This window comes from Gopherus evgoodei, unplaced genomic scaffold (genome assembly GCF_007399415.2).
Source record: "Gopherus evgoodei ecotype Sinaloan lineage unplaced genomic scaffold, rGopEvg1_v1.p scaffold_38_arrow_ctg1, whole genome shotgun sequence".
Classification (NCBI taxonomy): domain Eukaryota; kingdom Metazoa; phylum Chordata; order Testudines; family Testudinidae; genus Gopherus; species Gopherus evgoodei.
Window position 1 is genome coordinate 3,351,533 of NW_022060059.1, and position 22,412 is coordinate 3,373,944.

Below are 22,412 nucleotides of genomic sequence, written 5' to 3' on the forward strand. Positions count from 1 at the left end.
GTTTCTTCAGAGATAGAGTTTATTGCTAAAAGTGTTTTGATCAGTCATAGTTCATATTAACACTGATATGTTTTTAAAGGAATATTCAAGTAAACATTTCCAATATTTTCTGGCATAATCTCTAGTTTTTTTATACACAAACATTAAAAATAAATAAACTGTACACAGAAAATTTCTTTTAACATCTCTACATTACTATATGTATTCCAAAACCAACAAAACAGACTCCACTCTTTCATAACTTTGTACTTTTAAAAAAATCTCCTTTGTAATTAACCAGTAAACACTTTTAAAAAACATAGAGAGCTTTGCAGATCAGTTGAAACATTTGAAGAAGACAAAAATACAGCAAATAGAAATTAAGATCTTCAAGGGCTTCTGTGTTGGTTTTTTGTTGAATCATCTTGACTGGAAATTTCCCCGTTCCCTTTTGCAGGGACGTACTCAGATTTTAGTGGGATGGATTTGAAATGTGGTCCTATGTCTTTAAAATAATAATAATAAAATAATAATAATAAAATAAAATAATAATAATAAACAGCTGCAATTTTCCCCTTCTTTTTAAAATCTCTATATTTACAAGGCTGGTAACTCCCTCTCTCTCTCTCTCTCTGTTTTGTTTTGTTAGAACGCTATATATGTATAAAAATAAACATCTGATTGTAGTGCTTAGCTTTGCATCTGGCCTGCACTGCAGTTCCTTTCAATTTTGCTTTTCCCATTTAAAATACAATAAGCCATAAACAGTGCAAGGGATGTAATAAGGGGAAAGAAATGCACAAACAGATCCTCATGTGAGCGTGTGCCCACCTCTGTGTGTGTCCTTTCAATCTCAGGGTCTCGATGGGAGGGAGGGGAAGGGGGGCGAGTTGCACTGCGAGAGACAGCTAGGTACTGGACTGGATGATGCCTCCTGATGCACCGATCCTCTGAGATCCCGATGCAACGGGGTTGGGCAATGGAGACCGCCCCCTCGCTCCAGTTGGGATCCCGGTGAGTCCGTCCAGGAGCCTGGCACGCCGAGCAGGGGGCACGCCCAGCGCGGCGGAGGCGGCTCCCCAGCGCGGCTTAGCAGGAGCACTTGCACTCCGAGATCAGCGGGTACTGGACCGGGATCCAGGTGCAGTACTTCTGCCTGGACCAGCCTTGGCAGTACCAGCGCAGAAAGGTCTTGGGCACGGACTTGGCCGGCTTGCAGAACATGCCCTCGGGGAAGGAGCAGGACTTTTCGGCGAAGCAGCTGCCCTCCTTGATGTAGCGCGGCCAGAAGCGGACGCCCAGGTCCTTCCAGGTGTAGCGCACGGGGCAGTGGGTGTAGGCCCACAGCCACTGCAGGAACTTCCTCCGGGCCTTCTTGCCTAGCTTCAGGCGGGGCCCCGAGGGGCCCTCGCCCAGCTCCAGCTTCTTCAGCTCGCCGGGCAGCGGCGCCGAGCCCCGGAGCCTGGGCGGGGGCGCGGGGCTGGAGAGGTTCCCCGGCGCCGGGGCGGCCACCGACATGAACGCGGGGTCGAAGCTGCTGCCCAGCTTCTTCCTCAGTGTCCGCTCGTCCAGGTCCTGCTCCTTGGGGTCGTACTCGGGGTCCGGGTGCTCCAGGATGTCCTTGACGGGCAGGTTGTCGCTCGGGGAGGGCCGGAGGCGGAGGTAGGGCTGGCCGGAGCCGCGCTGCAGCAGCAGCCAGCCGGCCCAGAGCAGGAGACTCTGCGGCCCCTTCATGCTCCCGCCGGCGCAGACAGGCCCCGGGCGGCGGCCGGGACTCGCCCCGGGATGCTTTCCGAGCGCTCGCTACTGCCCCGCGCTGCCCCTTGCCAAGTCCAGGGGAGTCATAAATAGGCCGAGACAAAGTCCAGCGAGGCCCGTGGCTTTAAATAGCTCCCCCGGGGCTGCCGGAACTCAGCATCGGCGGCTCCCCGCTGCCGCAGCCGGGCGAGCAGCCCTGCGCCCCTCCGAGCAGCCTCCCGAAGGGCCACGGCGCCTCTCCCTCTCCGCGGCTCGCTCCCTCCCTCCGCTCTGTCTGGCTCCACGAGATTCACAGCGGCCCCGGCTCCATCCCCATGGTGACAGCTGGACTTAGAGCCACGACAGCTTGTCTAGACGCTGGGACAGGGTTTGGCGTGAGACTGGAGCCCAAGAATAAACCCCTCTTTATAGACGGGGAGCCGGGCACAGGGTCCGGCCGGCGGCAGCGAGGGGGAGGGGAGAGTCCTGCACACGCACTAACAGCTGCAGATCTGAGGGGGGCTCCCCACTTTTCCCTTCCCCGCCCCGCGATCGGAGCAGGGGCAGGCGCTTCCTCAGGCGGACACTCAGCGCCGGGCGAGCGGCGCGGAGCTCGCTCCCATGGCTGGGCTCAGGAAGCCGGACTTAGCTCCCGGGGCTTCTCCCCGGGCTCATCCTCCAAGCTAGTCGCTCGCTCGCCCACGACAGGTCCGCACGCGGCTCCGGGCTGTAAATCCCCCGCTGCCCAGGCCCGGGCAGGACGCAGGCTGGTGCTCCGCTCCGCGCCCAGCACTAGGGACCCGGCGCCGTCCTCGGGGGCTCCCTGCCCGGCAAGGGCAGCGCGGGTCGCATGAAGCAGCAGCTCTCGGGAGGGGCTGTGCAGTGGGGCCACAGCACCCCCTGCTCTGCGAACAGCCCGTGGCGAGCCCAAACCCTCAGCGAGCCCAGGCTCCAGCGGAGCTGCCCATTCCCCCGCCCGTCTGCGGGGTGCCTCGCTCACTTCAACGCGCGCTCCGTGCACTGGGAGGGAGCCGCGGGCAGCTCATCCACGCTGGGGGCTGTAGGCTGCGCGGGCGGTCCTGGCGGAGGAGCCCTGCCCGGACCTCGATCCCGCGGCACTGGCAGCCCGACTCCCTTTGCCCGCCTGCCTGCGGCTGCTGTGCCCTGCGGAGCGCTGGGACCCACGTGCCCGCTCCGCTCTGCTCTGCGCTGCCCAGCTGCTGCCCGGCCGCTGCGCACTGCCGAGCGCCCCGCGCGAGCCCAAATTAAATATCCCCCTCGCCGGCGCGAGGTGTCAGCTGGAACTGCCCACCGCTGTCACTTTCCCCACGCTCCCTGATTGACAGCCCCCCGCCTGCGCCAGGGGGTCCGCTGGGTCCTAACGCCCACCTTCACACGCGCAGTCAACCCTTTCCCTGCTGCCGGGGCTTGCAGCAGCTCAAAGATGGACCCGTCAGGACAATATAGGGAACCTCTGCCGGGCCTAGCTAGGTCTCTGCTGGCCGAACTTGCGTCTGGCTGCATGGCCCTCCCGGGCACATTCGATGTGCAGGAGAGCACTGAAAGGGTTAACACGAAAACAGAGGTGTCAGAGAATCCTGCAGAGGCTGCTGGGCGACCACTGGGAGCTGCTGCAAGCACTTGTTTTGGAAAGCAGGGGAACCTGGTGCTTCTCACACACTGCTGTTTTGCAGAGAGATATGGGCCAGCCAAGCAATGGGCGCTTGTGACCCCACTCTTTTTGGAGGGCTCATCATGCATTCGACCTAGCTCTCCCTCTCTGCCAGCGGGGCCACGGGGGTATTACAAGCCAGATCCCTGACCCCTTCCAGCATCAGGACCAGAAGGGAAGCAAGCAAACATGGCATGATTTCCCACCACCACACCCCCTCTTCCACCCTGCAAATTAGAAGGCCAGCCCTGAATGAGGTCACCTTTGGACAGACATCTTGGTGGCTTATGCTGCTCTGGGGAAGTAACTACTGCATGGGATAGCGGTAAGCTATGCTTCGGGTGGGCACATGGGACCAAAAGTCAGTTTCACCTTGTAAATCTGGAGAAAGTCCATTCAATTAAAGAGAATCATTTAACAGCAGCAGACTTTTAGCCATAGTGTTTAGACAACTAGATGTCACAAACACTGCACATTATCCCACACCCAGGGAGTGTTCCTCCAGTTTGTGCAGGCATTTAAACCCTACAGAAAATTGGTTTCTTTCCTTGTGATGTCACAGAACTTTCTTTCTGATATTCCCACACTCCCTAATTAAGGACAAATCCACTGGGTTTTGCCCAACAGGTGTCTTAAATGTACCTCTTTACAGCTCCAACTTGACCACGGGAACTACAGATCACTGAGTTTAGTGGTTCTCAGGTTGTGGCACTTGCCACTTCAGGCAGGTGCAATGTTGAACGATCTGTCAGTCTTCAGGCAGTGATGTCTTTTGTAGCACAGACCCAGTTTCTTTCAGTGTTCCTAGAGACTCCTGTGTTTCTTTGGAGTACATTCAAGCAGGACCACATTTGTGGATGACTCCAGAATTGGAGGAAGGGCAAACACACAAGCATATAGAAGCAAACTGCAGAGGAACCTGGAGATAGTAGAGCTGTGAGGGGGTGCAGATTATGAAGGGAGATTTGGTACCAAGGATTGTAATGTCCTGCCCCAGAGGACAGGAAATAAACAGATCAGATACAACTACGGAGATGTAACAGCCTCACCACCCATCGTTCTAGTGAGTTTGTTTTCAGCTTATCTCCTAATATTGCTTTTTCAAGTAGCCAAGCAGCTGCAGGGAAGGCAAGGTATTGGGATGAGAAGGCTGTTGGGAAAAGTGTCCAAGAGTAGATCTTAAGAAGTGGTTTTCTAATGAAACATCTGAGATGTAGCTGAGAGCCACAGCCAGTGGAGGCCACACTGCTTCTTTCTGCACGGAACATGGATCCCACTTTTGTTTCTCTTGCTAAAAAGCAATAAACACAGGACAGGAGAGAGCGTGCGTGTGCACTGACACATGGTCTACACAGGGCCATTCTGACACTTACAAGCATGTCAGGTGGGAATGGCCCAAGGTTTGAAGCAGAAATTTTTTAGCAACATAAAGTTTTGGGTTGCCATTCTCAGCCTCTGTCACATATGAAAGTGGTGGACAGAGATTCTAGAAGAGGAGCACCTCTGAGCCGGATGGAATCTCAAATGTAATCAGTGCTAATTCTGGTCCTTCCCCTCTCCAGAACTGCAATGCTGCTCCATGGCAGCCCATATCCCCTTCAAAACCTTTTTATCACTATGCACAAAACTAAAATGTGCTCAGTGTAGTGAGTTAGTGTCCACTTTTGACCAGACTGTGACTGCCCTTTCTCCACTGCACAAAATCCCAGTGCACAGTTGCTGGAACATAACCCTCAAGGAGAGTCTTACTCCACAACTGAATGTGATGTATTTGTGGATCTGCAGCACACGAGGGCCGGACCTTGCTCAGAGCATCACTCCAGTTTAAGAGAAACACCTCTTTCCCCCTGGGACCTCCTGGCTTAAAGTAAAGCTTCGTTAAGGCATTTCCTTACCCCCTTTCAATATGGAGGAGGCTAAGGATAAAAACCTCTCATCTGAGACATGTACTCACAACCTTGTAGGCTCAGGGGGTTGGAGCGTGAGGGCTGGTGTATGTCAACATAGTGAAAAACCCAAGCCCTTCTCACCTCCTTAACCTCTGCGTTGCTCTCCACTTACATCAACATTGAACGTGGTCCAAAAATTGGACACACAGCTGGCTCCTCCGTGCTGACACTATGAAAGAACATTCTTGCCCGTGCCCGTCACTCCCTCACAAAGGCATGAGGTAACCAGTCGCCCAGTGGGGCCAAAGCAGGGCAAGTAAGGGAATGGGGTGTACTAGTGAGGCAAATTCTCACCATGCACCTTCAGGAAAGCAGTTGCCCTAGTCAACAGGACATTTGTGGGCCCCATGCAGGATATAAGTTGATCAGAGATGGCTGGATGCAGGATGCATCCAACAAACAAATTAAAAGAGCACTTCCCATTTTTTTTTACTTTTACTCTTCATTCAATACAATGTTAAATTATATAATGGAAGAATGTTTTAAATAAGATTTTTAGGTACAGGGCCAGATACTTAGCTGGTGTACATCAGAATAGGTCTGTTGACGTCAGTGGAGAGACCCAGACTTACACTAGTTGAGGATCTGGCCTCCAGCGTTTTCCAACTAATTAAAATATCATAGAATCATAGAAATGCAGGGCTGAAAGGGACCCCAAGAGGTCATCTACTCCAAAAGCTCTCACCTTTTTCTTTCTGAGGACCCACCAACATGCTATAAAACAGAGGTGGGCAAACTACGGCCCACAAGCCACATCCAGCCCACGGGACCCTCCTGCCCGGCCCCTGAGCTCCTGGCCTGGGAGGCTCACCCCGGCCCCTCCCTTGCTGCTCCCCTTCCCTCACAGCCTCAGCTCACTGTGCCACCAGCACAATGCTCTGGGTGGCAGGCTGCGAGCTCCTGGGGTAGCGCAGCTGCAGAGCCGGGCCTGACCTTGTCTCTGTGCTGCGCGGTGGGTGGCTGTAGCGCCACCAGCCACCGGTGCTCCAGGCAGCGTGGTAAGAGGGCAGGGAGCGGGGGGGTTGGATAGAGGGCAGGGGAGTTTGGGGTAGTGGTCAGGGGGTGGCGGCGTGCAGGGCCGGCTCCAGGCACCAGCTAAAGAAGCAGGTGCTTGGCGTGGCCAATACCAAGGGGTGGCCCTCCGGCCACTATTGGGGCAGCAGGTTCGGGTCTTCGGCAGCAATCCTGTCAGAACGAAGGACCTGCTGCCAAAGAGTGGAGCGGCACGATCGCATTGCTGCAGGATTTTTTTTTTTTTTTTTTTTTTTTTTTTTTTTTTTTGCTGCTTGGGGAGGCAGAAAACTTGGAGCTGGCCCTGGGGGTGTGGACAGAGGTCGAGGCAGCCAGAAGCGGGGAATGGGTTGAATGGGGGAAGGGGTCCCGGGGGGGCAGTCAGGAAGGAGAGGGAGAGTTGGATGGGGGGCAGGGGGCAGGAGTTCTGGGGGCAATCAGGGGACAGGGAGAAGGGGGAGTGAATGGGGCAGGGGTCCTGGGGGGACCATCAGGGAACAGGGTGGGCTGGATGGGGCAGGAATCTGGGGGGGGCCATCAGGGGGTGAGAAGCGGGGGGGGGTCAGATGGGGGCAGGGTCAGGCCATGCCTGGCTGTTTGGGGAGGCACAGGCTCCCCTAACGGGCCCTCCATACAATTTCCAAAACCCGATGTGGCCCTCAGGCCAAAAAGTTTGCTCACCCCTGCTATAAAAGCTCCATGGCCCAGCTGTGCCACAATTGTTTTTCTGCATATAAAAGCCAGGGCCAGAATTAAGGAGTAGCAAGCAAGTACCCCTGGTTGAGAACCACTGATCTAGACCAGCTCCCCTGTGCTGAGGAAGAACTAAGTAAACCTAGATCATTCCTGATAGACATTTGTCTGTCCTGTTCTTAAAAACCTCCCATGACAGGGATTCCACAACCTTCTTTAGAAGCCTGTTCCAGTGCTTAACTCGGGTCTCAAACTGAAATGACCACAAGGGCCACATGAGGTCTAGTGCATTGGCCCGAGGGCTGCGTCCCTGACACCCCCCACCCTCACTGCCCCTGCCCTCGCCTCCACTCCATCCCTTCCATGAGGCCTCGCCCCTTCCCACCCCTTCCCTGCCCCTTTCCACCCCCTTCTCCAAAGTCCCCACCCCAATGCTGCCCCTTCCCTGTCACCAGGGGGTGCAGGAGAGGTGCAGGTGGGGCAGGGAGTTGAGGTGCAGGAGGTGCACAGCGTGCAGCAGGGGGCTCAGGGCAGGGAGTTGGGTGCAGGAGGTGCACAGGGTGCAGCAGGGGGCTCAGGGCAGGGAGTTGGGTGCAGGAGGGGCATGAGGTGCGAGCTCCAGCCCGGTGCCACTTACCTAGAGTGGCTCCAGGGTGGCAGCGGCACGCATTGGGGCCAGGGCAGGCTCCTGGCCCTGCACCGCACCTCTCCATTCCAGGAGGCAGCCAGAACCAGGGCCCCTGGGGGAGTGGGGGTGGACACAGGGCTCCCTGCTGCTCCTCCAAGTACCTCCCACGAAGCTCCCATTGGCCGTGGTTCCCTGTTCCCAGCCAATGGGAGCTGCAGAGGGCAGTACCTTGAAGCGAGGCAATGCAGGAGCCCTCTGCCTCCTCCCCTCTCCCCTCCAGCCCAAAGGGACCTGCTGCCAGCCGCTTAAGGGAGTGGCACAGGGCTTGCAGCGCCATGGGGGGCAATCCCCTGGGCCGGATTAGGCCCACAGGCTGTTTGCCCACCCCTGGCCTGGAGGTAGGCAGAGCAGGGGGTGCGGGGAGCTTGGCGGGCCACACAGAAGAGCCCTGCGGGTCACATGTTTGATACCCCTGGCTTAACTATTCCTACAGTTAGAACATTTTCTTAATATCTAATCTAAATCTCCCTGGCTGCAGATTAAGCCCATTACTTCTTGTCCTACCTTCAGTGGAGGTGGAGAACAATTGATCCCTGTCCTCTTTGTAACAGCCCATAACAGATTTAAAGACTTATCAGGTGGGTCTGACTCTTCCCTGCCCCTAGTCTTTTTTTCTCAAGACTAAACATGCCCAGTTTTTTTAAACCTTTCCTCAGAGATCAGGTTTGTAAACCTTTTACCATTTTGGTTGCTCTCCCTTGGAGTCTCTCCAGTTTGTTGACATCCTTCTTAAAATGTGGTGTCCAGAAATGGACACAGGACTCCAGCTGAGTCTTCACCAATTATAAGTAGAACTGGACAATTACCACCTGTGTCTCACATATGACACTCCTGTTAATACACCCCAGGATATTAGCCTTTTTATATTGTTAGCATCGAACTGTTGACTCATATTTGGTTTAGGAACCACTCTAACTCCCAGATATTTTCCAGAAGTACTGCTGCCAAGGTAGTTATTCCTCATTTTGTTCTTGTGCATTTGATTTTTATTTCCTCAGTATTTTGCACTTGTCTTTATTGAATTTCATCTTGTTGATTTCAGATCAATTCTTCAATGTGTCGAGGTCATTTTGAATTCCAATCCTGTCCTCCAGAGGGCTAGCAAACCCTCCCAGCTCAGTGTCATCTGCAAATTTTATAAGCATCCTCTCCACTCCATTATCCATGTCATTAACGAGAATATTTAATAGTACCAGACATAGGACTGACCCCTATGGGACTCCACCATATACATCCTTCCAGTTTGGCAGCAAACTATCGATAACTATTCTTTGAGTATGGTTTTTCAACCAGTCACCATATAGTAATTTCAACTAGACCACATTTCTCTAGCTTGCTTATGAGAATGTTGTGGGACCATGTGATAGATCTTATTAAAATCAAGATCTATCACATCTACTGCCTCTCACTTATGCATTAGGCCAGTAATTCTGTCAGAGAAGGAAATTAGATTGGTTTAGCATGATTTGTTCTTGACAAATTGACCCTGGCTATTTCTTATAACCCTATTTATTGTTTGATTGCTTAATACTTCATTCCAGTATCTTTCCAGGTATCGATGTAAGGCTGACTGATCTATATTCCCCAGGTCCTCTTTGTCTCCCTTTTTAAAATTAAGAAAGGAACTATGTTTGTCCTTCTCCCATTCTCTGGGACCTCACCTGTACTCCATGAGTTCTCAAAGATAATCACTAATATTTTGGTCTGCTTTAGCTAGTTGCTTAAGTAACCTAGGAAGAATTTCATCAGGCCCTGGAGAGTTAAATACATCTCACTTATCTAAATATTCTTTAACTTGTTCTTTCCCTAGTTTGGCTTGGGTTCCTTCTCCTGTGTTGTTAATATTAATTGCGTTAAGTATCTGATCACAATTAACCTTTTTTGAGAATGGAGCAAAATAGGCATTAAAACCTAAGACCTTCTTGCTGCCATCCATTATTAGCTCTCCTTCCCTGCTGAGTAGAGGACCTAACTTCTTTGCTCTGGGATTGGGTGGGGAGCAGAGAAACAGAGCCACAATGCCTATTTGCTGCCATGCACTTAGACTCAAAGTCTGGGTAGTCTGTATGGAGGTGTAAGGAGAGTTCTTACTCCCCCGTACAGGCACATCATCCTCGTCACAAACTAGCCCTTAATGAAAGTGAGTTAAGGTTGTAAATAATACACATCAGACAGAAGTGTCTTCTTAGAATTCTGCAGTTATTTAAACAATTAAAAATGAAACCCAGGAAATTGTAAGTTAAAGACATCCTGCAAAGGATAAATGTTTGTGTGAGGTTTTTATTTTTACATATAAAGAAGAGCCTGAAAGGTTTTTGTAAAAAAAAAAAAAGAAAAAGAAAAAAAAGGAGGGGGGGAGACCCAACAGAAAATGTTGGGTGATTCGGAGGTTACCTTGTTTTTTCCGGAAGAACTTATGGACAAATGGATTACTGGTAGAAGTACAATATCAGACATGTTATCCATCTGATTAATGGAAAAGGGGATGATTTTTATTCAGTCTATTTAAGCCATTTTCTCTTTTGTTTGGTTTGTTTAATGTTTCTGTTAACAAACATTTTAATTTAAAGGCCCAAATGAACAGTTGGGAGAAAAACTATCGTTGTTAGAAATTCATCCCCACTCCTTCTGCTATGGCGTGAGAAAGCTTGCAGTCCGCAGCTGAGACTGCTACCAGATCTTCCTGCTACATCAGTAAAGATTAGACTTGATATTCCTGATAGTTAAAAGGTTAAAAAAAAAAGCCAAACTTCCTCTCCCCCAATATTTTTTACATGTTCCAGGCCTTCTTTATGCATGATAATTAAGGTTGATTGCCTGGCAAGGCAAAAATGGGAAAGCCATTTCTTTGACTTGTCAAAAAAATACAAAAATCATAATTTTCATTTAAAAGAAAATGGACTAGTCATGGCACATAAGGTTTTAATTAGTGTTTTGTATATTTTCCAGTAGAAATATATTATATAGCTGTCATCAATATGTTTAAAGCATATGAACACCATCAGACATGCACAGGGCTAGTTTATGACTTGTACTACACATCTGCACAGAACCACACTTACCTCTCGTGACGACTTTCCAGACCGTGGCAAAAATACAGCCATAACGATGAAGCCAACCAGAAGAGTACACTCCAAATAATTCATTTGCAGATAAATGTTAAAAAAATAGTTCAGAAGTCTGGAGATTCAGAATAAAGGCACTAGAGAAAGCCTTAAGTCTGACTGGTTCACAGTCTACAGGCTCTTCTTATCCAAGTACCCACTTACCTCCAACTACCCTACAGCAATATCTCCATGCCTCTTCCCACCTCCAGCCTGGGACACAGAACTCACCTGTTCTATTCCAAACACAGCTCTGCCTCCCACAGATGGACCATCAATCTACACATGAACATTCCTCCACTTCAACAGCCCATTGAGGCCTTGTCTGGACTAGAGGAAAAGGTTTTTTTAAATTGAGTTAACTATCTAGAGGGAGGAATTCAGGGCTGGCCAGGTTTCAAGATGTTAAATTGCATCTCCACTAGGTTTTAAGCAGTATTTAAAATGAGGTTAGCTACCTTGAAACTGCTAACTTGTTTCCAGAATCAACCCCTAGGAGTCATATAAAAAATGGAAATAGGACAGGTTATAAAGGATGAATATAGGCAAACAACACAGGAATGCAGGGGCAAGATTAAAAAGGCAAAGGCACAAAATGAGCTCAAACTAGCTACGGGAATAAAGGGAAACAAGAAGACTTTTTATCAATGCATTAGAAGCAAGAGGAAGACCAAGGACTGGGTAGGCCCACTGCTCAGGGAGGAGGGAGAAACAGTAACAGGAAACTTGGAAATGGCAGAGGTGCTTAATGACTTCTTTGTTTTGGTCTTCACCGAGAGGTCTGAAGGAATGCCTAACATAGTGAATGCTAATGGGAAGGGGGTAGGTTTAGAAGATAAAATAAAAAAAGAACAAGTTAAAATCACTTAGAAAAGTTAGATGCCTGCAAGTCACCAGGGCCTGATGAAATGCATCCTAGAAGAATCAAGGAGCTAATAGAGGAGGTATCTGAGCCTCTAGCTATTATCTTTGGAAAATCATGGGAGACGGGAGAGATTCCAGAAGACTGGAAAAGGGCAAATATAGTGCCCATCTATAAAAAGGGAAATAAAAACAACCCAGGAAACTACAGACCAGTTAGTTTAACTTCTGTGCCAGGGAAGATAATGGAGCAAGTAATTAAGGAAATCATCTGCAAATACTTGGAAGGTGGTAAGGTGATAGGGAATAGTCAGCATGGATTTATAAAGAACAAATCATGTCAAACCAATCTGATAGCTTTCTTTGATAGGATAACGAGTCTTGTGGATAAGGGAGAAGTGGTGGATGTGGTATACCTAGACTTTAGTAAGGCATTTGATATGGTCTCGCATGATATTCTTATCAATAAACTAGGCAAATACAATTTAGATGGGGCTACTATAAGGTGGGTGCATAACTGGCTGGATAACCGTACTCAGAGAGTAGTTATTAATGGTTCCCAATCCTGCTGGAAAGGTACAACAAGTGGGGTTCTTCAGGGGTCTGTTTTGGGATCAGCTCTGTTCAATATCTTCATCAAAGACTTAGATGTTGGCATAGAAAGTACGCTTATTAAGTTTGCAGATGATACCAAACTGGGAGGGATTGCAACTGCTTTGGAGGACAGGGTCATAATTCAAAATGATCTGGACAAATTGGAGAAAAGGTCTGAGGTAAACAGGATGAAGTTTAACAAAGACAAATGCAAAGTGCTCCACTTAGGAAGGAAAAATCAGTTTCACACATACAAAATGGGAAGATACTGTCTAGGAAGGAGTACGGCAGAAAGGGATCTAGGGGTTATAGTGGACCACAAGCTAAATATGAGTCAACAGTGTGATACTGTTGCAAAAAAAGAAAACGTGATTCTGGGATGCATTAACAGGTATGTTGTGAGCAAGACACGAGAAGTCATTCTTCCACTCTACTCTGCGCTGGCTAGGCCTCAACTGGAGTATTGTGTCCAGTTCTGGGCACTGCATTTCAAGAAAGATGTGGAGAAATTGGAGAGGGTCCAGAGAAGAGCAACAAGAATGATTAAAGGTCTTGAGAACATGACCTATGAAGGAAGGCTGAAAGAATTGGGTTTGTTTAGTCTGGAAAAGAGAAGACTGAGAGGGGACATGATAGCAGTGTTCAGGTATCTAAAAGGGTGTCATAAGGAGGAGGGAGAAAACTTGTTCACCTTAGCCTCTAAGGATAGAACAAGAAGCAATGGGCTTAAACTGCAGCAAGGGAGGTTTAGGTTGGACATTAGAAAAAAGTTCCTAACTGTCAGGGTGGTTAAACACTGGAATAAATTGCCTAGGGAGGTTGTAGAATCTCCATCTCTGGAGATATTTAAGAGTAAGTTAGATAAATGTCTATCAAGGATGGTCTAGACAGTATTTGGACCTGCCATGAGGGCAGGGGACTGGACTCAATGACCTCTCAAGGTCCCTTCCAGTCCTAGAATCTATGAATCTATAATCCTCCAGACACACTGGAGAAACAGCGCTATCTCAGATCCACCATTATACTGTCAACTGGAGACCTCTGTCAACTCTATCCTCCATTCAAAGTACAAAGCAGATGTAACACTCCCCACACTTTTTCATCTCCTAATAAGACTCAGACACTAGACTATAAGGAGACTGTTATACCTGCACCACATGAAGGCCCACAGAAATCACAGCATAAGATCATTACTACATCTACGTCATACACTTAGGTAACTCACAAGTATATGACATGTTGGGAGGGGACATGGGATAAGAGTGAATGTTGTGGTGGAAACTGTACTATGGATTTTCAGTGTCAAACATTTGCAAGGGAGTGGGTTAAATTTTAACCCTGACTTAGAATTTCCTCCCTTTCAAATATTTGTGCTTCTGTTACTACAGTATTTTAATCAGCCTTTCTTCTTAAGTAAATGTTGTGTATATATAAGCTCCATCACAGTGAAATAATTCACTGACAGTGGTTTGAGCATTGGCCTGCTAAACCCAGGGTTATGAGTTCAATCCTTGAGGGGGCCACTTAGGGGTCTGAGGCAAAATCAGTACTTGGTCCTGCTAGTGAAGGCAGGAGGGGGGCTGGACTTGATGACCTTTCAAGGTTCTTCCAGTTCTAGGAGATTGGTATATCTCCAATTATTATTTATTTTATTCCAATCTCCCCCTTCAGTAGCAGAACTGTTGGTGGAAGAAATCCTCTCTCTGATGCCTTGGGATGAAACCAATTCTAAGGCTGGCCCACCAGCTGGGCTGAGGAGGGGTATTTAAAATGGGTGGTCTGAGAAACATAGCAATAACACACCACTGTGGTGTCTGGGCACTGCACCCCAGCAGCACGATAGGGAGTGCAGTTAAATCTCACATGGTACTTCCCCCATGTTGTCTACATTCAAATATGTCCTCGCAACTAAAGGGCTGATGGAGAAGAAAGTCTTATTTACCTTCTCCTTGGATATGCGCCCTTTCTATAGATGAGGCTACTCTGTGTGCCCTGGCTTACTTTCCTGTCCTCATTGCTAAATAGTTTCCTAGACTTTTAGTTCCTTGTGTCTTTCACTTACTCTCCATCATGGAACTGTTCTCCATCTCCCTCTGTCCCTCCTGCCATTTGTCTCACTAAGCTATGCCCCAGAACGCTTTTCCTCCCGCATCTCTAGAGACAGACATGCACATTGTTTCCTGCTATTCCTATTAACATTCTGAATTGCAGTCTCTTCTTCTATTATTAATTCCTTCCATAGTCACTTGTATTTTGTTTATTTCCAAGACCAATTTTGGCTGCGTTATCTCCAGGCCCTATATCTCTCCAGCCTTTAGTCTTCTTGCCATTCCTTATGTTCTAGCAACTGTTTTACTGGACTGGATATATGGTCCATCTAGTCCTGGATCCTGGATGTTCCAGATGCTTAAGAAGAAAATATGAAACCCCCTAATGCAGTAGTGTGCCCAGGGGGAGGTTTCTTCTTCTCTCCACAAAGGTAGTGGTTGGCTTTGCCTGTAGACTAGACATCCCAGGGGGGCTGCAATGAAACCTTTTCACCTCCCGGTTACTGGTCTGAATCCATCAGTAATGGCCATAAGTCATGCCATCAGATAGCTTATATCTAATAGATTTATGATCTCAGTCCAATTCCTTGTAGGCAGCTTTCCACAGGACAAAAAGGAAAAAGAAAAGACATTTAATCACAAATATGTTTTTTTTGTGCATGCAACCATTCACAAAGCGCACACTGATTATACTGGCCCTGCGCTTTGGGGCAGGTGATCTTACCCTTTGACAGGTTTATTTCCTTAGGAAATACCCAGAAGAATTGGCCCACTGTGCTACACCCTGAAGTTACAGGCCTAGCTCATGCTAAAACATCCACTGAAGTTAATGGGAATGTTGTGTGAGTAAGGTCTATCGGATCAAGTCCCCAGATATTGGGGGAGGGGGAGGCAAACCCTCTTCTCCTAACACAGCTAAAGGAAATGTGCCTAAACAGATTCTCATATTCTTGCCAGCTTTTCAATAATGTGGAACCGAGATTCCCTACCAACATTGGCATGGCATCCTTCCTCACATGTGTTCATATAACACAATGTTGCCACGCCATGTTGCACAAGGTGACTGATGTCAGCACTATTCAAATGGTAGGAGAACTGTTCAGGATAGCTTCTTCTGAAAATGTAACATAGAAAGGGCTGGAGTGTGCCACAAGAATTTAAGGGTAGCGCATTGCTTTGCCACTCCAGGAGCATTCCAGGGAAGGAATCATGGCTCAGAGAATTCTGCTCCCCCCTTGCTCCTGAGGGAAATAATTTTCTGCTAGCTTATATCAGCAACAAATTACTATCCCTATCCCTATCCCCAACCTCCATGCCAGCCAGTGTACCCAATGTGCTGCCCATCCCCATCCAATCTGCACCCACTACTTGCCCATCTGTTCTGAGAAAGGATAAAGGGGCACACAATGCTCCTTCCTCTTGTGCACCTGGTGGCCATACTGGGATGTAAGGGAAGTTCTTGCTTCCCTGTTCAGGCATACAGCTCAAATCACAATCTAGCCCTATGCGTTTAATACACTTAGGTAAAGGCAAAACATTGCTCAATATAGCTACAAGGGATCTCTGTATATTGTAGATGAACCAAAACCCGGCTAAGGTGTTCATCTGGTCTGCATTATCATAGTAGATGAGAACCTCACAATCTTTAATGTATTTATCCTCACAACGCCCCTATGAAATAGGCAGTATTATCATCCCTCTTTTATAGATGGGAAACTGGGGTCCGGAGAGACTAGTGAATTACTGACCAAAGACGTCTACAACAGAGCAGGGAATTGACACTAGGCTTCCAAACCGCAAGCGAGCATCCTAACCCCTGGACAGGCCTTGGTCCAAGAGACCAGTAACACATCATGTTGTTCCCAGTATGATAATGTCTAGCAGAGGGCACCATGTCACTTGGTACTGGAATCCATCAAACCACTGAGCTATGCCTCCTCTCCATGACCTCAGCTATCCTCTCCTACGTGACCTCAGCAGTTTGACACTTGAGTCACCAGCATCACATGGAGCTATGCAGTCTGGGATATCTTACTGCTCAGGCAGCAGAGAGGAAGGAGAGACCAGCCAAACCAATTACACATGTAGAGTTAGAGATTCTTGCCTGCAATGAACAGAAACAGTTGGCCAAACCCGTTTCAAGAAGACAACCATATGCCAGCCTAAGCCTTTGGCAGGGGCAAAACACTGTCTGCTGCAATGGTTATTAACTGATTACCAGCCATGTGGTATGGGGAAACATCCCATGCTGAGAGCCAAACACGTCACTAAATAGTTACCAGTGGGTTATAATCAAGCTGGGCAAAGCCTATATTGTGACTCATACACAGGATGGCCAATATTTGGTTAGTAACCATGGCAGCAAACCATGAATTCCCTAAGCCAGTGGCCTCAGTAGGCCAGATGGTTGTCTCCTATAACCGGGCAGCAATTTTGCTATGCACAACAGAAGCCCTCAGCTGCTGTGTAACTGGGAGGCCAATCCTCTGTCCTCCCAGCAGTCTGTTCAGAAGGATGTCCCAGAGTGCATTGTTCCCACCTGCCGCTGGAACCAATCTGTGTATGCATGCCCTTTGGAATCTCTGTCCTCTGCAGAGGCATTACAGGGCAGCTGCCAAGACTTCCACTGACCTTCAAGGTGACTATGTTGAATCATGCTGCAAGAGTTCCCTTCCAAGGCTTACCTTGCTGCTGTGGCCCCTCCACCTCCATCAGAGGGGTCCTATGCTCAAAGTACCTATCTGACACTAAACTGGGGGCAGCATGAGACCAGAGAAGGCATAGGGCCATAAATGCCAGGTCTACTTCTGTCAAGCCCAGAGACTTCTTTGCACATCAAGAGCCAAAAGCTATAGCCTCCCAGCCCTTGATAGGAAAGCAGGTCACACAGCAGCCAGAGGGCTGCCTCTCCAGAGAGGCCAGGGCTGCCAAGACTTGTGCAGCTCCAGCAGTGACATTTCTCACTAGTGCCAAACAGTCACTCCTCTCCACTGTCAGGTGCCCCTGAGCAGTGAGAAGGATGTGGCGGGAGGCTGGGATGTTCCTCTCCCACCTCACAGAAGCAAGGGCTGGAGGGAGCTGGTGGTGCCTAGGGAGCCTGGTGAAGCTATCGGAGGCCAGAGGCAGTCAAGCGTCTCTAACATCAAGCTAGACATGGACCCAAACAAATGCACAATCTTTGTTGCTGCTGGGACTCTTCCAGTTTTTCCCCTTCATTTTTGTGGGAAGTTTGATAATTCACCTACCCCACAGCTTGACAAACCTAGACTCTGAAAACAAGCTTCAAGGCCAGGGATAAAGGAAATAAAGCAAACTGCTAACACAGCAGTTGGGATGCTCAGCACTGGCACCTGGAGAGCCTGCCTCCTGCTGGATCAGGCGTGCCTGCTTCTGCTACATCGCCTCTACCTAGCAGCTCCATTTGCATGCCACCTCTGAACCAGCAGCCAGCCACTCACAAAGGAACCGTTGCAGTCAGGCCAGGCAAGGAAACATCATCCCATCCTGTATGACAAGTCAAGCTTCTCGGAGTAGCATCTTATCCCCTGCACGGGGAGAGTACATTTATACCACTATTTCACAGAGACAAGGTGTGTGGCTTTCCCATACGAAGGACCTCACTTCTCATTAGGGAGATATCTTTTTATGCTGAAGTATAAACTTCGCGCATTACATACAAGTTACAATTATGGTGCCTGAATTCCAGCTGCTGGCTGCACAACAACCTTGGCAGCAGAACACTACAGGTTATAGCCTGAAGACAAAACTTTTCAATGAAGTGTGCTCACCTCAGCTGCCTGCCTGACCCTGTGTTCTTCACCAGCTTTACTACTGTGCACCAGCACAACTGGACTCTGCAAAAGCTTTGGCTGGCACTTTCCTCCAGCATTCTGCAAGTGTTAGCTGTTTAACCCACTGAGGGTATGATTCAGAAATGTTCTGACAATGTAAGGCTTAGAGCCGTGCCCCAATCTTCATCAGCGCAGACAGGCAACCCAACTCCGTGCAGCCTCCATGTCAACGGGCCAGATCCAAAGCCCACTGAAGTTAAAGGTTGTTTTTCCACTGACTTCAGACCCTTTGTAAGCTAAAGTTTCACCCCTATGAGTTTCTCATAGCAGGACCATGCCGATGTGTGTGTTTTCTCCGGTCATTTGATTCCACATTTACTTGGCTATACAGCACTATGCAGAAGTATGGAAATAAACATAGAGGCTGGGATACTCAATGGAACCTAAAGGAATTATGTGACCAAATCCCACTGAAATTCAACAGGAGTTAGTTGCCAAATTCTCTGTAAGGTCTTTTGAACAATCCTAGCCACATGTCAACACAACAGCATCCTCTGAGGCCCAGAAATTCACTGTGGTTTATAGAATCACCTTCACACCCTCATGAGGCACAATGTACTGCAGAAAGGCAACCAGGCAGAGTGGAGCAGCCTGGCAGGGCATTGAGACATGCCCTGAGCTACCAGCCAAGATCCCAACCCAAACGGGCTACCCTCTTCTAGGATGTGGGGAAGCTGTGAGGGATTAAATGAGTGGGATCCCCCCCTCCCTCGCAATGGCAACACCACTTAAAAATACAAATACCCAGCTCTTATGTAGTACCTTACAGAGGAACTCAGTATCATCTCCATTATACGGATAGGGAAAATGAGGCACAGGGCAGTGAAGTGACTTGCCCAAGGCACCCAGAAGGTTAGCGCTGGGAACGCAACTCAGCTTTCCTGAGTCCCAGTCCAGCACTTGCTCCAATAGGACACACTGCCTGACTCAGCATGTGTGAAGTGCTTTCTACCCAAAGATTTCAATGTCCTTCACAAAGATGGGTGGGTATCATTAGCTTCATGTCACAGAGGTTAATGTCTTGTCTTAGGGCACATGGTGGGTCAGTGGCAAAACCAGGAAAAGAAGCCCAATCACCTGACACCTGCTACCCTGGGTCTGCACTCTAGCCACTAGACCACACTGCCTCCCGCCAGAGCACAGAGACGTCTATCAGGCAAGTAGCGTGTGGAAGATGAGAGAGCAATTTAATTACTCCCAGATTTACCAATTAAGTTTGAACCCAAGTCTAGCCAGTTTCTTATTTTTAAGCAACCAATATATCCCACAAATCCAATCCAAGCTAAGATTACAAACAGACTGAGACAGCAGCTGTTGTCAGTCATCCTCCCGCTCCCGGAGCCCTGAACATTAGCCACGGACAATGAGAAAAGTCTCAGCAGTTCTCGCGAGAATGTGGCAGGACTCAGGGATTCTCTGTTCCCTGGCACCTTGTGCAGTTGTTTGCTGCATGAGAGCAGAACATCACTGTTCAGACTGGGTAGCATTTTGTGCCTACTCTGCACTATTGTAAATCACTGCACAACATGCAGGGACATTGAGAATTAGGACATAGAATCAGAGGAATGTAGAGGTGGATGAGAGCTTGAAAGGTCATCAAGTGTAGCCCCCTGCACTGAGGCAGAGCCAAGTAAATCTGAACCATCCCTGACAGGTTATGTCCTATGGCTACAGCTCTCCTTCCACGAGCAGTGGAGCTCACCAAGGAACAATAGGAAATGTTCTTAGCAAGACTGATGGGTTTATAATATATGGAGATATATCTATCTCACAGAACTGGAAGGGACCCCAAAGGGTCATTGAGTCCAGCCTCCTGCCTTCACTAGCAGGACCACGTATTGATTTTGCCCCAGGTCGGCCCCCTCAAGGACTGAACTCACAAGCCTGAGTTTAGCAGGCTGATACTTAGTTTGCCTGACTATAGCCCACTGTCCCCTGAAAGAGATGCTCCAGCATGAGGCCAGCCTAGATAGAGAAACACAACAATAGCTGATTGCCTTCTGTACCAACCATACCTTGATAGCTACGCCTCCTCTCCACTTCTTATTGAGCTGGGTCTTATTTTCACAGTCAGTTCCTCAGGGTAGCAGCCACGTTCACTTATGTGTCTTGGCACAACTGAACAAATAAGCCAGTAAACTAGAACTCTTCCTAGCTAATAACAATACCCAGCTCTTCCAAAGATGTTTCATCAGCAGATGTGAAAGCACTTTACAAAGGGAACCAGAAACATGACCCCCATTTTACAGATGATAAAACTGAGGCACGAGGAGGTGAGATGACTTGACCAAGTTCCTACAGGAGGCTTATACAGAACTGGGAACAGAATTCAGGTCTCCCAAGTTTCTGTCTAGTGATCTAGGCACACTACCACCTTCATAAGCAGCTAGGTGCTTGTATGGCCCTCATCACTGTCGTGTCTAAACACCTCACAATCATTAGTGGGTTTTATCCTCACAGCCTCTCAGTAGCTAGGGCAGTGCTATTACTCCCATATTACAGACTGAAGCACAGACTAGGGTAAGCGCCTTGTCCCAGGTCACCCAGCAAGTCAGTGCCTGACCTGTTTGGTGCCCTATCCACTAGACCATTCTTCCTCCCGTATCAGTTTTAATGCTTGCCCCCTAACCCCAGACCCTCAAAAAACTCAGAAGATGTGGAGGTGCTCTGCCGCTCTGGGAACCCCTGCAGGTAATATTGACCCCACCTGCTAATTCGGGGTGGGGGTGGGCCTCTGAGGCAAGAGATGTCCTTTGCCCACAGGACCATTCTCTGAGGGCGTCCCTGTAAGGATGAATGCTTCCCCACCCACACGCTGGTTCTCTAGCAGGGGATAGAGATAGCTCCTCCCTACTGCTCATACTCTTGGGTCTCCAGCAGAACGGTGCTCCCCATCTCACACCACTATCTCAGAGAAGGAGACTCCAATTTGTCAATCTCTTTCTGGGATTGAGGTACTCAGAACTAACTTAGCACTCCTGGTGTGCTCCACTAATGCTCCTGAAGCAGGGCTCTTTCACTCTTATTACTTTCCAGGTGCTTCCCCAGTGAACCTCCATCTTTCAGTTTCTACTCCTTCCTTGTAGAACAGAAATCATCCTTAACTCCAAGATTCGTCATATTTTTCCAAGCTTGATTTCACTGCAGGGGTGAGTGGGAAGGGTTCTGCCCAAATATCTAACCTCTCTAATTCCCTTTGTCATATTTGTCTGTCCTCTTTGGTGTTCACAAGGCTTCCCAGTTTAGCACTGTCTGCCAGTTTCAGTACCATGCTGTTTACTCCTTCTTCTAGAATTCTTGATGATGGTATTAAATAAGACAGAACTTAACATCAGTCTCTGTGGTATCCCAGTAGATACTTCCCCATTTATCATCACCCTTTGATTAGGACCATTTCAGTCAATATGAAGGTGTACATAAACAAGTCAAAGTGAATTATTTTTTTAAGTTATGATTTCATGAGATTCTGTATTATACACTCTATTAGAATCCAAGTACATTATATCTTATCACATTCAATTTGTTTAGTCAATTCTGTAATTCTATTCATCTTATTTGGAAAGTTTTGGATTTATAACCCCTAAATTGATTATTGCTTAGCAATATTTTTCACTAACTTGCAAGAAATTAAAAGTTAGATTTATTAGATAATTGTCTTGAACATCCTTCTCTCCTCTTTTGAAGATAAGTACCACATTTTCTTCTCCAATTTTCTGGTGTCTTCTTAGTTCTTCATTAATTTTCAAAACCATTTGTCAGTAGTTCAGTAGCTCTGTCGGCTAATTTTCTTAATACCCTAACATGTAATGTCAATTGGACTGACTGATGTGTTCATGTTCAGATTTTCCAAGTACTCCTCTACCTGCTTTTTAGCAGTAGGTTTTTTATATGGTTGTAGCAGGGTGGTCACCCCACTTTGGCCCTGAAGGGGTTAAAAGCAGCCCTGGAGAGGGCTGTGGCAGGGAAAACCTAGGCTGATTGGGGGAAGCAGCCATAGCTGGGGCCACGTCCCAATCAGGCCACAACTGGCCCTATAAGAGGGCAGAGGGCCAGAGGTTGGAAGAGACCCACTCTCTCTAGCTTGAGAGAGAGAAGGACCTGAGCAGGGTACCTGAGGTGGAGCAGTGCTGGGGAAGGGCAGAGGGAGCTGGGGAGCTCCAGCCTGGCAAAACCCCAGGCTGCAGGCCTAGTTAAGGGCCCACAAAGGGTACTAGCAGGGTACCTG

General features: G+C 48.4%; 1 protein-coding gene across 1 annotated transcript; it reads right to left on the reverse strand.

Moving 5' to 3' along the window:
- Nucleotides 1-592: 592 nt before the first annotated feature.
- Nucleotides 593-2,922, reverse strand: LOC115642172 (noggin-2-like). Its single transcript, XM_030545623.1, has one exon. It carries the CDS (start codon nucleotides 1,711-1,713, stop codon nucleotides 1,069-1,071), a length of 645 nt encoding a protein of 214 aa, XP_030401483.1. The 5' UTR covers nucleotides 1,714-2,922; the 3' UTR covers nucleotides 593-1,068.
- Nucleotides 2,923-22,412: the final 19,490 nt, after the last annotated feature.

What these genes read in the sequence shown, in the direction of transcription:
- LOC115642172 (XM_030545623.1), bottom strand. Translation starts at nt 1,713, where the DNA reads ATGAAGGGGCCGCAGAGTCTCCTGCTCTGGGCCGGCTGGCTGCTGCTG.